We start from the raw sequence: 17,082 nt of genomic DNA on the forward strand, positions 1-17,082 counted from the left end.
AAAAAAGAAAGATATAAAGAAAGACAGAAAGAAAAAAGACAACAAGACAAAAAGCAGCTAATACAAGACACTGATGATTCCAACTAATTTGAACTTGAACTTGAACTTCATTCTGTTTCATTAAAAATAACAAATCTTTTGTACAATTACAAACAGAAGACAGTGAACGTGTACAAAAACATTATGCAATACATAACATATTATAAATACTATAAATGAAACACAGATACTACAAAAGACCAGGGGTCTTCTCAGGGTAGTTCCCAAGAAAAAGAAGAAGATAAAACAGAATGTTCAAATTCAAGTACAAAGTAATTACAACAACTCACCACAGTGTAAAATAATCAACAGCAACTGCAGCATTAAATGATAATCAGTTGAAATGAAACAAAGAAATGAGGCTGGAACAATTCCATTAGTATCACTTTTTCCACTCTAATAATCTTCTAATATATCATATTCATTGAGGTGATATATTATGGCACATGGCATTTATGTGACTGTATAAAAAAATCATTTCATTTTATGCAGGATTACAACATGGACAATGTATAAACATGAGTGTAAATATAGTATATGATGTAGATAAATGTCACTAACTCATCGAGGATTGACCGCAGGTAGCCAAGAACATCCTTGACCAGAGAAGTCTTGACCATCGAGCCCAGCGGCTCCACGAGTTGGCAGCCATCTGCGTTGAAGTCGTAGAGGCACTTGAGTCGACCCATCTCTGGTGGCAGGTTGGTGATGTGCGTATTTCCGTCGACCTGCAATAATCGCGACAGAGCAGAACTCGTCGACGTCAGAGCAGGTGCAGCCACCATACAGAATGAACATAACTCTTCAAGTTTCTGAACCTACAACTTTTATTTCTCATGTTTTAACACTCAATTTTGCTAGAGATTTTTTCCTTCTTTTCTTTACTTTAAAAAGGATGGTACAGTATTGGTGGAGATGAGAATTGGGCTTTTAACTTTTTGTGAGATACCAAGAAAACACTTATGATATACATGTAGTACAGAGCATACAATTTTAAGAGGAATTCAAAGTTTATTTGATGAAAATCGGGTATGGAATGACTGAAACATCCAAAAACAAAGTAAAACAAAGCGATCATATAAGTGTAGGTCTCACACTTTAATAGAATCGCTCTTTTTTGGATATCCCAGCCATTTCAAAACCAATTTTCATCAAATAAACGTTGAATTCCTCATAGAATTACTTGCTCTTTCATATTTCATAAGAGGTATCTCATTATCTCACAAAAAAATGTTAGAAACTTGTAATTAGGTCTCAACCAAAACTATACGATCCCTTTAATATGTGAAACTTCTTCAGAATTATTCCTTTGAGAACAGCAATTACATTTTGATGTCAATGCATGGATGTGATAAAGGAGGTAAAAACCAAATCACAATCACTAGCAATAGTTGTTAGCCGTAATAAACACTGCTCAATTTTTAACTGTGGTATAGAGGGCGCCCTTGTAGATAGTTGCCTGTAACAGCCTAGTAAAGAAAAGGGAGAAATGCTTTGGGGTAGGGTAAAAAAACAAACAATGGAAAGCTAGAATGCTTCATCCTCTTTGCTCAAGAAATCAATATGGTGACTATGTATCAAATTTTGCATCTGATGAGGTATTTTCTTTTGATTATTTATCTGTTTCATTCATTTTTCTTTTGGTGCTACGATCATAGCAAGTTCTTCTGACTGACCTTGAAGCTGCTGAGTTTGGTCATGTACTGGATGTCGGCTGTGATCTCACTCAGCCTGTTGTTAGACAGCATCAGGACGTTGAGACTGGGAAAGAGTAGGGTGCCCTCTGTGTCCGTTACTGAGGTATTGGTGTACAGCTTCCAGGCATCCGCCGGTATCTTGATTAGCAGAAAAACATAATTGACATAAAAAAAATAATTGCACTTCAGACGAGACATAAAAATACAATTTGCACATTAAGACACAATCATACAATCCCTTCTCACTAACACATATTGTACACATTGTAATCATGAAGTTATACCTCTTAAACATATTACATACATGTATAATTCACTTTCTCTCAGAAAAGTCCAGTTATATAAAACTAGAAGATAATACTGTAGCTGCATATTGTAAATGCATTTAATCCCTAACCAAAGCAATCCTACAAATGATGTCACCTGCTCATGCCAGAGAATAGAAATAAGCTTATAAATTAGGCAGCCAGAATGAATTGACAGTATAATCTTCAAAGGGTGACAGCAACTATATCACACTGCTATTCTGTGAATTGTCCCACAGAATACTGTATCATCAGTCTCGTTTCTATATATGGCAACAACCAACCTTATGTTTTCAAATAGCATAATGTTACATTCACATCCAAAAACTTCCCCAACAATACATGAACACCTTTATAAACAATGACCAATTTGCTTATTTTTCTCATTTCTTTTTATTTGCAAATATGCCTGAACAGCATTTATGATTAATCAAATTCATGAAATTCTTCCGTCGAGATCAGGAGGTCGTAGGTTTGACTCCTGCTCGAGTATGTACGCCTATGATTTCTTGTATCATGGCTACTACTAAAACACTGATCAATTCAGTGCTTATTTATGTCGATGTAGGGCAATTTGTCAATCAGTTGCAGGATTTATGATTGTTTATTTGAAGCAAATAGTGCCAAAGAAAAGAAAAACAAAAATGAAAGAGCAATATTGCACTGCTTGCCTTTTTTGCTGCTAAACCAACTACAGTGTATCTTGCCAGGATGTAATGCAAACAAATATATCCTGGTTTCCTTTACCTGACAAAATTAACACTCAGACAAACAAAAATAAAAATGTGTGACCCTCCTGCAAGTTACCCGGATACATTCCCAAACATGAAACCTCAGACAACAGCAAAATCAGGTGATCTTCCAGAAAAAGAAAGAGATAACTTGATACTTGTATGAAAATGAAAGTTAAACATGTCAGCTGAATAATGTCTGGATTTCAAAGTCCAAATATATCTCGAATGTGAAACTATTCAATCAGTTTATATGATGCATCCTGTTATGGAATTGAAATCAACAGTATGAAATGTACTATGTTAAACTTCAACAAGTCCATAAAAAAAATCATGTTGTTATTCTCCTGATAGTTCAGATGAACAAAAAATCTCCAGAAAATATTCACATTGTGTAATCATTTATGTTTACAGAATGAGAAGCTGCAACAAATAAGTGACGTTAGAGTGTTGGGTTGCATCTTCACACAAAACTGACTTAACCCTAACTAGGCCAGGCTATCTAGATAGACGATAGAGGCAAAAAAATAGTCACGCTCTTTTTTATGAAATTTGACTGAAAGCATATTTCACATTGAGGCAAAAAAAAAAATAATCACACTTTTATGAAATTTGACTGAAAGCACACTTCGCAATGAAATTGTACAATCATGAATGTTTGTGAGCAATTTTAGATAAAATGCATGTACATATATTTATGAGTAAATGCAGAACTGCGTGCCCAGGTGTCACAAATTTGGTGGCAAAAAATGCTGGAGACTCAAAAGAAATAAGTCGTGAAACACTGCGGCGATAGAATTTTGCAATGGCGACATACCACATGGAATGTTGGGGGGGGGGGGTCGAGGCAACGCCCCATTAGGGGTAATTTTTATCTGGATAGTCTAACATTCTACAGTGTATAAATGGATGTGAAATCATGTTGCAAAAAAAAAAAAGAGAAAGAAATAGAAATTGAATGCTGGATAGTCTCATCTCTTGATCCACTAAAAGCAATTAAAAACTTGCAGTAAAATTATGATACATTGAAGCCATGCAGCCAAAGTGATTGGTGAGCACAAAAGTGAATAATAAATGTGACCTTGCATCACAAAATGAAAGTAGAATGGGAAGACTTCCAAGTAGATATGAGAATATGCATTCTGAGTCAACTTGGCTGTCAGAGTTTGGTGTTTCCTTTAGACCAGTTGGTTTTGAAACACTGTGTCGGCCATAACTGGGGGGCCTTCCAAGAAAAAGTGATTAAATGAGTTATACAGTGAGTCAGATGCATTGCTATGTCTGTGCATAAATAATTTTTTGTTATCCCCCCCCCCACCCCCCCAAGCAGAAAGAGACAGTAACATGAAATTCAGCACCTGAACCAAATCAGTCTAAAAGAGTTTCCAATTTTCTATTCAGATTCAAGGGACAAATGAAAGTACGGTCATTCTTTTTAATGTCTGGAGTCATTTGGTTTACCTATTTTCTACCAAATAAAGGTATGTGACAGTGACAGTGAATAAAAACCCTACAAGAACTTCTGAAATATTCAGCAGAATACACGTGTACATTGATGTAGTCATGAATAGAATGCTGATATAGTGGTTAAGTGAAGTTTTTAGACTCCTCTAACAATCCCTTCACAGCAGGTTGCCATGTTCTGATGCACTTGAAAAAAACCTTTTTTCCAAAAAGCCCCTTTTCTCAAAAGTAGAATTCCTACATATTCAACATCTAGCCATGTGTTATGAACATCCAATTTCAATGGGTCATTTATCATTTCACAGATGAGAATCTCCTCTTTGATATATTGACCTTTAGCTAAAACAGCAACAACTACATACCCAGTTTCGTTAGTTTTGTGATGCAGGTCACAGTAGATGCATTAAGTGGAGACTACTTTTCTGAGGTGCATGCAGAACAAACAATGAAACAGCATACATACAGAACTCACATCTGGATCATCAGTGTTGTCCTTCCCATGTATTGCCACCACCGTTGGGTCATCGCTGTCGTCATCGTCCGTTCCGCTCCTAGGCATGTCCAGGACCGTCCTGGAGATGAGCTCCATCCGAGTCATCTGGTTGTTCGCCAAATCCAGGGTCCTGAGGTTGGCGAGAACCCGGTGCCGGCGGTGCTTGCAGACCTGCAGGAGGCTGGTGGCGGACACCGACAGACCCGGAATCATCACAGACTCTCGGCTCCTCCGCCTTGACCCCGTTGGGGACATGAGCGGAGCATAGTGCCCATGGTGGCACGAGGACTTTGGACTGTAGCAGGACTCGTTGGCATTGGATTGGGGATTCTCCACTGTGGAAGTGGCCCGGATGATCCTGGATGATGTATTTTTACCTCGCAGTGAGGTGCGAGGTGCTACCATGGAGATCTGTTTGATACGATTGAAGGCAAGCTCCAGATCCGTAAGGCCTGCTGGTAGTTTGCTAATTGCACAGAAATCAGTTATTTTGTTGTGCGAGAGGAGCAACTTGTTGAGCTTTGGGGTAAGACAAGGTAATCCGGAGGGGATTCTATGGAGTCTGTTGTGGGACAGATCAAGTACTTCAAGTGAACTGAGCTCATCAACATTGAGGTTTTCCTCTTCTTCGTGCGCCACGTCATAGGTGCCCATGCTGCAGAGCCGATGCCGCTTCATGTTGATAAAAGAGTACCTTCGCTGGGGCGTGTGCGATCCGGACTCAGCGCCCTCCGATTCTGGCGATGACATCGTCCCCGATGAAGGCTGTCGCTTCATGCTCCTGATGGGTGAGGACTGACTCTCTAGGCCAGTTTCATCCAATGTAGGACTACTGCGAGACTTGATTCCCTTGCCTCCAGATGAGTCGTGCTTCAGCTCTGGATGGAGGGATGCCGGCAGAGACACCAGACTAGTCCGCTTGTTGACTCCACCAGAGGCATCATCAATCATGTGTGGATCACCATGGCAACTGATGTTGAGCGTGCCTGTTGGATCTGTCTGAAAACTTGGCAACTCTTCAATTTCATTCTTGCTTAAGTTTAGCGTCCTCAGTTTTGGAGCCATCCACATCTCAAATGGCATGGAAGTCAGTCTGTTGTTTTGAAGGCACAATTGTTCCAGACTGGACAGAAGGAAAAGGTCCGGAGGAACGGAAGCGATGCGATTGTGCTCCAGGAAGACCCGTTTCAGTAGGGGAGCATTCCACCGATCTTTTGACTCACATTCCGCAGGGTCAATCTCACAGTCACCAGTCGTGGTGTCATGCGAAACAGTTCCATCCGGAAGTCTGCTGATCTTGTTCTTGCTGGCATTGAGCTGCTGCAGAGAGGGAAGTTGAAACACAATGAGTGGCAACTTACTGAGACTGTTGTCCGATATATCTATCCTCGTGATCGTACCAACCACATCATGGATTCCCGTCTCCGGTGTTGGGTAATGTCTGAGGGCGGGATTGTGCCGGAAACCGGCTTCCACAAGCCACTCCACGTTCACGTCCGTCAGGTTGTGGTCGTGCCAGTCGATGGTGACTGCCGTGTCAAAAGTACCGTGTGAACTGACTGTGCGTTTGATGCTCGCCACCGTTTTCCGCCGATCAGGAGTCCCACCTTTCCGATGCTCTCCTCTCTTGGAATCCTCCCTGGAACACTTTGACCGCTGCATGGTTGGCGTGTCTCGCGACCCTCTCCCCGACCTCGCAACCGAATCATCAAGATCCACACTGCTGTTCTGCGAACACTCTAAAAAGTAAGATTTGAACTTGCTCAAGGGTTTCTCTCCTATAAGGAAATCTGGATCCGGATGCACTCCTGTGTGTGCAAGGATACTAGTCTTTATATCGTTGTGCACAGCTAACGTTGCTGCCATTAAAGCTTTGTCATCCACATCTCTCGCTCCTTGCCTGAGGAGCATGTTGATAATGTCAATGTTGTGCTCAGCTGCACTGCAAGCCTCGTAGAGCAGGGAGGAGTCCTCTTCTGCAAAGTACATTTTCTCTGTGACCTTTCGCGAGTCCCTCGCCTGGTCCGAGTCGAAGAGGCACTGTATGGACTTGATGGGCAGGTTCACGTCCGCCCCGTACCGCAGCAGCAGCGCGACGATCTCCGCGTCCCCTTTCATGACCGCGCTGTGGAGCGGGGTCTGACCCAGCACGGTGTAGCAGTCCACGTCGACGTAAGACTTCTTCTTGAGGGTGGCGTAGGAATGCCTTGCTGCACCTGATGGCTGATACTCTAGCAGGATTCTCACCACCTCAGCATGGCCAGCAGTACAAGCCAAGTACAGGGCAGTCTGCCCATTGATATTCCTCTGGTTGATGTAGAATGGCAGGTTGCCCTTGTAGGATTTGAATGTTATGCTTGATGTGCCCAGGTCAGTCTCGCAGATACTCTGAAACACAATAAATAGCAAGTTACATCCATTAGCATATAACGCAGTACAACGGTTTGATACTGTCTTAATATCAATTTCACAAATATTTGATAAGATGTAAAAACAGTAGGTCTATATTCCTGAAGGGTGGCAAGGTCGCTCACAAATACATTACAATGCACTGCTGTTATAACAAACACGGTTATAACGAAATTCCCGTTACAACAAAGTAGAATTTCAGGTCCCAACATTATCTGCTCTATGTTTTTATTAATGTTTATTTGTTTGGTTATTACAAAATTTCAACATAAATAATGAAAGAATATTGACTGTCCCAAGGACTTCGTTATAACAGGAATCCACTTTACCACTAGAGAGATAGAATAAATATATATATTTTTTTATAGGAGGATTCAATCAGAAACATGGAAAATTAATGCCTTTCCAAAATATATAGCTTGTGACGTACCCCAGATATAACACCTCTTTTGTACTACTATGTCTGCACACACCACATATTTGGAACGCATAATATTTTGCAGTAAACTAAATGAGTAACCATCGAGTTACTCAGTTATTCGATGGGTCATGTCATTGGACTGTTGCAAGTTCTGATTCACTCACTGCAATGTTAAAATCAATGCATCTTTGCTACAAACATGTAACTTCACACCCTTTGCCATCAGTTTAATCTTTTCTTTTTATAACATGGATGAGTAACCGAAGAATATAATGTTTTGTTACTTTCCCTCTGCTTTTTTTAATTTCTATACAAAAACTGCATACTCTTATTTTTAAGGGTTACTCCCTGACAACCAAAAAGCTTTATACCAAAGTCTTGTCCAACACAGTGATTACTATCAAATGCATATGCAAACTAGATTTCAAGCATGCTTGATTTGAACATATGAACTGAGTCTAGAGCCCATGAACTGAGCCAACTCACCCCCTTTCCCCCCCCCCCCAAAAAAAAAAGAATAGCTATCATTCTGAATACATCATTGGTCAACTAAGCAATCAAATGTTTGGAAAACTCACAGATCCTGAGTAAAATATATGGCATGTGATATGTGTTCTCGTGAAGAGGTTGAAAGCAACTTCTGTGGTTCAATAATAACACGACTAGAAAAGAGGGATGATGAATTTTCGATGCACTCACTGACTCCTCGACCGCCGTCTTGTAGTCAAACTCCAGGAGCAGCTTGACGAGACTGGCATGGCCTTCCTTGGCTGCGGCGTGGAGGGGGAGCTCCATGTCTTGTGTCTGTTCGCTGGCCATGCCGGGAAACCGCTGCAGAAAATATGGGCGAGTTGGAAAGTGGGGGGAGGGGAACATGGGCCAAGAAAATGTGAGTACACAGGAAAATGAATACAAACAAAATGGATCAAAGGTACTGGCCTAAATTTGATTTATTTTGCAGAATTGTTTGTTTCGTTGAGGGAGGGGCGTGAAGTTTGAGAAGATCTTGAACACAGATTCTGGCCAATGGGGGATGATATAAGAGGATTATCAGTTCAAGAGAATGATCTTTTGAAATCTGCTTTCACACAAATGATCTTGAGGTAAAATCACCAAATACTGCATCTATTTGAGTTGCATAATGGTGCACTACTTTTCATCAAACTCACTATATCATCAAAAGCAATTTACAAGAACACCAACATAATACTCATCAACAGCAATCTGATGTATAATCAAGGAAAGGGGTGAAATGGAGGCACTTCTTGCAGAAACATTTTGATCTTCCCACCAAAGTCACAAAACATCTCGCACACTTACTCGTATCAGGGACGCCCTGTTTGGAGCTTTACCAGCTGGGAGCAATCTATCCAAGCAACACATAAATTCATGCATACTTTGCATGTGAGATTGACTATATCCTGACAGTGTGGCTGAGTGGCTTGGTCGAACTGCTGATTTGGGAAGAATTGTGACTAGAATGTCCAGTACAATACACCTCTAAGTACTATCCTCTGAAGTATACACGTATCATGATGCCAAGTTCTCACAGAACAGAGTACCGGGATGGCATTACAGGAAATCATCCTACACCACAGGTAGAAGATACTGTGACCTAACTAAGGCTTCTGGGATGCAAACCAAATATCCACCCCCCCCCCCCCAACAACACCAACACCACCAATTCACACAAAAACAACATCAATAACAGCAAGGATACCAGAGAATATTCCATTATCTAATGCAGGTAGCAAAATACCAGGTCACGACAGAGAGGGCGGGCATTAAAAAACTTCTCAAACTCTTTAATGTTGCTTAAAAGCCAGATGAAACAAACTTTGTACTTATCTAAAGGTTGAACATAAATAACTCATACTATTTAGAGAAGCAGAATGATAATCATGTATGAATGGAATGACAGCCTGCCATCTAATTTTAGCAATCTTCCTATAAAGTAGACTAGTCCAAAAGTGCTCTCTCTATCTCAGAGATTGAATGGTATTATCCATCTGGGAAACAGAAGCATGTCACACTTCCACCCATTTCCTCTGTTTCCATGGAAACCTAAACATCACTGTCTAAAGTTCCATGTTTTTTAACCAAATAAATATCAAGAGTAGAAGTCACGCTTACTTGTTAGTTCTGATATCAATTTCAAGGACGATGGTATTTTGATGACTTTGCGACAGAAATATCTTCTGATCCATGACGTGGGACTGTGCAGCATGACTCTGTTTCATTTGACATCTGGTTTTAGTACTTGATAACTTTGTATGCGTCGAAGGCAGATTGTAAGATTAGGAAATTGATCACCGTAATTGTACCACTGCCAACAAAGTTTCTGCAATGTTCACTGCTAGCACTGCTTGCAATGACCTTTAAGAAAACCATTGTTACTGTTTGGGAAATTTGAAACTGAAGTGTTGTTATCGTATGCTTTTATCCAAACAAGTAATAAGAGCACCAGTAAAGCAATGCAGGATGCATTTTGGAGAATGTCATTGTCCAGGGCTGAGACTAAATTACATCCTGGCACTTCCATTTAAAATGCTCTCTGAATTTTAAGGATGTCTGAATGTGTGTTTTTTTGTTTGTGCATGTGTGTGGAATGTTCTCTTTGCAATTGCGATATTTGTGTTAAATATAATTGAGTCTGATCAAATAGCTTAAGGTGAAAGTTTTTATTGTAAGGTTTAAATGGCTGTAAGCTTTTGCTTTAAATACAACTCTTTTTTAACTTATATGAAACTTTATAAACTCTTTGCATGATTGTGCATATATATGTGATCAAGCATGCAGAGTAAATGAGAATGTTTGCTGCCATTTTTTTTTCTTTGTGTGTGTGCATACTTTAGTATTTCTTCGTAAATATGATTTTGATATTGATATTATCAAAATATTTTAATGGAGAATACAGTGCTCTTTCAAATGTTATCTCAAGGACAAATTTATGCCAGATTTACTACTAGTACTTATATTGAGCACGTATACTACAAGTTTGATGATATTTTAAGTAGGACTATAAAGTATACCTGTAATAATGGCTACTGCAGGAAAAACAACAACAAAAATAATTAAAGACAGGCATCATCTTCTAGATAAAGTGCTCTGACTAACCAATGTGATATATATGACAAATAATGACTGTAGTTGTATGGAATATATAAAGAGAGTTCTAAATTCATGGTCTGATATTGCTATTTTAGGGAGGTCACAAGTCCAAAGACGAAGTCGAGGCATTTATAGTCACCCTCGTACTATTTTAAACGCTTTGGGTGGAACATTTCGTATGTTCCTTCCTGGGCTAGTCATCAGCTACCGGTATGAAGTATATGATCTGATATCGCAACTGAACACTAAGGTACAAGTAGTGTGACTGAAAATTGACTTTATAGTTAGGAATAAAAAAAAAACAACTAAAGATACATATAAGAATATAAAGCAGGATTTCATTATAATCTAACCACAGTCATTAGAGCTATAAAGTGATACTGGGATAAAATTTTGGTTGATGACTCCCATAATTATGTGATGGTATATATAAAATGACATAATTATGGGGTCACTGACTAAATTTGTATAGTTCAGAAGAGGTAGGATGACATTTTACTTTTACTTTCTAGTATTTAACCCTTTTTGCGCTTTAAGTGCGATTGACTCAGAAACCCCACATTGTTGTACACACCGTGAAAAGTCCCTAGGACAGAAAGGGTTAATTGAATGAGATTATGGTTGAACGGATAATTTACACTTTAATGAGGGACTCTTCACTTCTACCTTTAGTTTCGATATAATACCACACATTTCAAAGTACCTTTGATATTGAAATGAAAATGAAAATTGCTCCATTGTCAAACCGACCTTTGGAAAAGTTTTACTCAAAAGCTTTTTACATGAGAGTAAATGGGACGCTACCACAAAAGTTTGTAAAGTTTTGCTTTCACAAGTTTGCATCCTACATTTGGTTCTAAGAAGAGCATGTGTAACAATGAGGTGTGGTATAAAATGAATGCATCAAATCTACAATATGCGAACTACAAATATCAACTCTGATGTGAGTCTCAGAAAGAAATGATGTTGTTATACTGCATGTCTTCCTGTATAATATGCTGCAATATATAATAATAATAATAATAATAATAATGATGATGATGATGCTAATGATGATGATGATGATGATAATAATAATAATAACAATAATAATAATAATAATAATGATGATGATGATGCTAATGATGATGATGATGATAAAAATAATGATAACAATAATAATAATATTAATAATAATAATAATAATAATAATAATAATAATAACAATAATAATAATAATAATAACAATAATAATAATAATAATAATAATAATAATAACAATAATAATAATAATAATAACAATAATAATAATAATAATCATAATAATAATAACAATAATAATAATAATAATAATAATAATAATAATAATAATAATAATGATAATGATACTAATAATTACAACAATAATAATAATAATAATAATAATAATGATAATGATACTAATAATTACAACAATAATAATGATAATAATTGATTCTTTAGTGGGCCTTTTCCGCTGGATACAAAGCACTATGAGATGTCATCCCTGGTCGCCACATGGGATAAAATTATCTACAGATTGCCAGGCAGTGACAGTACAAGTCCTACCAGTGCACTTATATAGGGATTCTAGAATGAGGAGGTTTTCAAATTTTGTTTGAAGTGATTCAGTGCTCCATTACTATAGTGCATTATTGCTAATTTGGATACTTTTGATATTAAGATTCATATGACCGTTAACTTGTGGCAAGTCCAGTGTCCTTATGCATCTATCGTCTGAAAGTTCAATGGTACATGTACAATGTACTTTCCTTGTTGGGGGAGAGTGCTGAAAGCTGTGCTATCAACTTTGCTCAATATCTCTGCAAATTTTAAACATTGTACCCAGCAAATGTGTAGCTCTTGCTACAAAGTTTTATATCTAAGAAGAAGGGAGAGGTAAGTATGGGTTTAGGAGCAGGTGGGGGGGGGGGGGATTGGGGTGGGGCGGGGGGCCCCCAAGAGAACTAACTGCTCCACAGAGGGGAAGTTGAATGTTATCCTAAACCAGAAAGCTATTTGAATTGAGAGCACACTCATGACATATGACAGAGCAAGGGAGATTTTCCACAAAACATGAAAAAAAAAAAAATTGAAGAGATGGCTTGAGTATAACCACCACAGCATGATGCGATGTCCAATGGGTTACCTTAATATGGTTTTTTAAATATAGTGTTTTTTTTCTGATTATCTACTGCTTGCACGTATGCACGAGTGCGTACTTTCTTCTTCTTTTTGTGTCGCGCATTGTGCTGACATCGACTGGCAGGGCATGCGGAATGTGACTAAACGTTGGAAAAGCTAATTGGGGAACGCTTAAATTAAAAGTCCTGACTTGTAGTCATGGGTCCTGTCATCCACCAAAAATAGCGGTTCCTAGTCCCCCAGCCACATAGAGACACTGCCTGATGCTTGCGATAACAAAGTCAGCATTTATTACATTATCGCAGCTCGAGGGGGCCGGTCTCTTCCAAAACTGATTTCTCTCCTCGTCATGAGACGTTTGCACGGCTCATTAGATAAAATCCCTTCCATTGGCATGCCCTCAAAATGTACGTAAAGATAGCACATGTATGCTCTCCCATCAACCAGTCTTTGCACAGTAGACCTATACAAGTACTAGACTTGGATCTTTGTCAAAATACCCAATGCCAGTGGGTGGACGAAGGTGGAGAATTTGTCCAGTTTGCACTATTACAAAGATGTCATGATCAAATTTTGGCACTCGGGTCTATACTACGGCAGAATTGTACCCCCCTCCCATTTTTAACTTTTGCATCCTTGGGTAACATTGCAGTGGACACTTCATCTGCATGCACACACTGTGTAAATCCATGAACCTATACTGGTACTGTGTGATATAATCCCATTGCAATGCAACATCTGAACCATACTGCAGAAATTCAAGAACTTTAATGTTATCATTATAAAATAATGTAATAATTCTTACCTACCAAAATGATCACTATCAACAGAATCATATTTCTGGTCCTCATAACAGCAAAATCAAGTCACAAAACAACATCAACAAACCTCATTTATGATAACAACAACAACAAATTAACTATAAACAAACAAACCATACTACACATACCTTGGCCACACAATTCTTAAAAGGCATGGCTACAGTATGCAAATCAGACTGATGATTATTAAAACCTAAAAGTCTGTCTCCACCCACATGACAACACAACCATGGTGAGATATCATAGGCATCTCAAACACCTTTCATATTGCTGTGCATGGGAATCTTCATCCGTTGCCGGGAATCTCGGATCACATCTGTTTCAACTGGGTCAATCAATGACTAACACACGTAATGATTATTTAGAATACACAGTATAGAGATCGTTTGTGGAGGTGTGAAAGTGGAAGGGCAAGGACGAACGTTGTATAGCTAGACCAGAGAGGGAGGATCCCTGATTTGCTCAAGGTCTGGTGATGAGCTGCAGGGGGCCACGAATGGTCAAAGGATTTGCTCGAGGTCAAGATTGACAGTGCATGCAGTCAGGACATGAACTCGTTCAGGGAAGCGCCATTAAGTGGCATCATCGACATACTGGCAGCTGTGTATAAATCTACCTGAGTATGATCAAGCACAACCCTTCATCTTCTGAAGAAGCCAGCAATATATGAAGGAAAATAAGCAAGGATTCTCGATATTTGCATCATTATAACTGTGTAAACCAATCCAGTCCTATAAGAACTTTCCTGCAAATGTTATCTTCTTTCAATCATCAAATTGGCCACTCACATATTTAACACTGGCACGAGGAAAAAAGATAAAACTGGTTAGATGTGCTCCATCTGTACAAAATCAAGGCAAGATTTTACAAATGCTTTCCAATATGAGGGAAAAACAGGTAGTTAAAATCATTGAAATATGTTGTCAAATTAAGTATATGCTATATATTTATAACATTTTAGAAATCATGAGGCTTCCTAGAACAGTGGGTGAAATATGTTGCCAATTTACAGGCATAATTCACCATTTGCAGATGAGACAAAAACCCAGCATTAGTGCTTTAAAATACAGTTAAACTCGCCTAAGTCGACGTCGCATATGTCGAATAATCGCGTAAGTCGATGATTTTAAAAAGTCCCGATTTTTCCCCATTGACGTACGTGTATTAATTCACTCACAAGTCGAATTTTGTAAGTCGAATACTCGACGCCTAAGTCGATGAAATTCCAAGAACACTTTCACGGAAAAACCATTGAATTCACTGTGCCTAAGTTGAATAAGATTTTATTGCAGGGGCTGATCCAGGGAGGACCGCAACCGGCGCACGCCCCCCCCCCCCTTTATTTTTTGTTGAAACAAAAGAAATAAAAAGAAAAAAATGGGTGGAGGGGTGCGTGCGCCCACCCTTTAATTTTGTAAACACGCCCCCTCTTTACGGAATTCCTGGATCCGCCCCTGTTATTGTGTAATAAATCACTGTCATTTATTATTCATTATTTATTACTCATCATTATTTTGTTTGTGAGATGAGTTTGAGGTGACAAAAAAAAAATGATCTAAAATCAAAATTCAAAGCGATCGCATGGGATCGTTTAACTCTCTTCGTATTTGGAGGTCCGCTGGTACAGCCCCGTCAGCTGTCGCGCTACGTACGTACAGCGTTCGTACAGTACACATGCGTTCATTTACATGTACAGTTTTGAGCTTGCAGTGTACATGTAGCTTGGCATTTGCAGCGCTGTGCAGTGGAGTGGTATAATGGATGAAGCTGCTGAGTTTTCAAAGCGGAAAGTAGGGGGAAAGTTACGGGCACGGGTAAATCAGAATTGCACCTCTACACGCATTTCAAGCCACGGTATGGTAAACTGGAATCAATCACTGCTCAAATATCGTTCATATTCATTTCCCCAAGGTTTATCGGACCTGTGCCAATACTGTGCACTGTCCATGCAAAGTTAGCCGCGGCCCTGCTGGGCAACCCGTGCTGCGGCACACCGCTCCAGCTCTCGGCTCCAGAGTAGACAACATACATGTACATTAAACATACATGCATGTACCTGTGGTGAAACTGTAAGTCAATTTTTTCGACTTACGCACAAGTCGAAAATCGCCTAAGTCGATGTGTTTTGCTCAGTCCCGAGAAGATCGACTTATGCGAGTTTAACTGTAGTTCTAAAATGTGAGTTAGGGATAGAAACAACCACTGTAAAAATTTGAAGCGGTAAAATTGATGTTACATGTAAGTATTGTTAAATTACAAAATGTGAACAATAGTTAAAATAAAAATGTTTCCGGACTAAACCGTCTACACTTTATTATTGAGAAAAAGACAAATATCTCCTTATATTTTAGGCTTCATCGCGAAAATTTTATATGATAGTATGTTTTGCGGTACAACAGACCTACACATACACTATGCATTAAATCTCATATCTTGAAAATTTTTAAAATCACTGTTCCCACTGGTAAACAGGACCTTTAAGTATATGCTATACATTGTATATCTATATCAGTAATAGAAATCATGAGGTTTTCCTAGAACAATAGGGCTGCACTTCACCTGACGGATACAACCACTCACCTTCAGCAGTGTCTCCGCCACATCACGGTGGCCGTGCTGGCAGGCCGCGTAGAGGGCGGTCATCTTGGTGTCCTGGTTGGGGCGTCCATCGGCCCCCCTCTCCAGCAGGAAGTTGACCACACCCAGGTGGCCCCCCTGGGCTGCCCTGGGCACCAGAAGAGAGATGAAAGGTAACCAAACAACAACAACAACAACACATCAATGACAGATCATGACAGCAAGAACTGTTATGGTATAACAACAATAATGGTGATTGATAATTATTCATGGTTGATGAAAATTGCGACTTCTAGCAATGAAATTGCTAAATTACTCCCATTTGCACAAAAAACACATGCATATACCAGGGAATAATTTTACTGGTATCGCATCGCAATTTGCTATGCATTTTTACACCACTGCTACACAAACTAATTTTTGTATTCAGTTTTCTTCCATAGAAGTGTACAGGATACCATTAGAAATATTGTTCATCAGCTGAAATTGCTATTCAAATTTGAGTTGGAAAATTATTCCCTGATGATATATTACAAAACTGTCTAATACTAGTACTGCAAATACAATCACAAAATTGTATATTTGTCGTATATAAAAGAGTAAAATGCATAAAGAATTGCTTCAAAGAAAATGCCCCTTGGTGTATTTCAGACATCTGTTGAGGTGCTTGAGGGATGTGTCTGTGAGCATGTGTGTGTATAATGTATATGTGTGTGTGTGCATGAGTGTGTGTGTATTCATATGTACAGAGTGAATAGCAATTAGTGTATTATATAGATGACAATAATGACAAAATTACAATTTTTTTTAGCACAAAACTGAAGACCATTTACACAATTAAATCTTTTTATGACCAAATATAAGCAGCTTAT

General features: G+C 38.9%; 1 protein-coding gene across 1 annotated transcript in view; it reads right to left on the reverse strand.

Annotated features, from left to right (window-relative positions):
• LOC140242970 (leucine-rich repeat serine/threonine-protein kinase 1-like) overlaps nt 1-17,082 on the reverse strand; it is an 89,501-nt gene that overhangs the window by 21,209 nt on the left and 51,210 nt on the right. Inside the window, exons 4-8 of the mRNA XM_072322713.1 lie at nt 16,214-16,358; nt 8,259-8,390; nt 4,709-7,117; nt 1,716-1,874; nt 601-767 (exon numbers count right to left, since the gene is read on the reverse strand). Of these exons, the coding sequence (XP_072178814.1) occupies nt 601-767; nt 1,716-1,874; nt 4,709-7,117; nt 8,259-8,390; nt 16,214-16,358 (3,012 nt within the window). The remainder of the gene's footprint in view (nt 1-600; nt 768-1,715; nt 1,875-4,708; nt 7,118-8,258; nt 8,391-16,213; nt 16,359-17,082) is intronic.

The sequence above is a fragment of the Diadema setosum genome, chromosome 19, assembly GCF_964275005.1.
Source record: "Diadema setosum chromosome 19, eeDiaSeto1, whole genome shotgun sequence".
Taxonomy (NCBI): domain Eukaryota; kingdom Metazoa; phylum Echinodermata; class Echinoidea; order Diadematoida; family Diadematidae; genus Diadema; species Diadema setosum.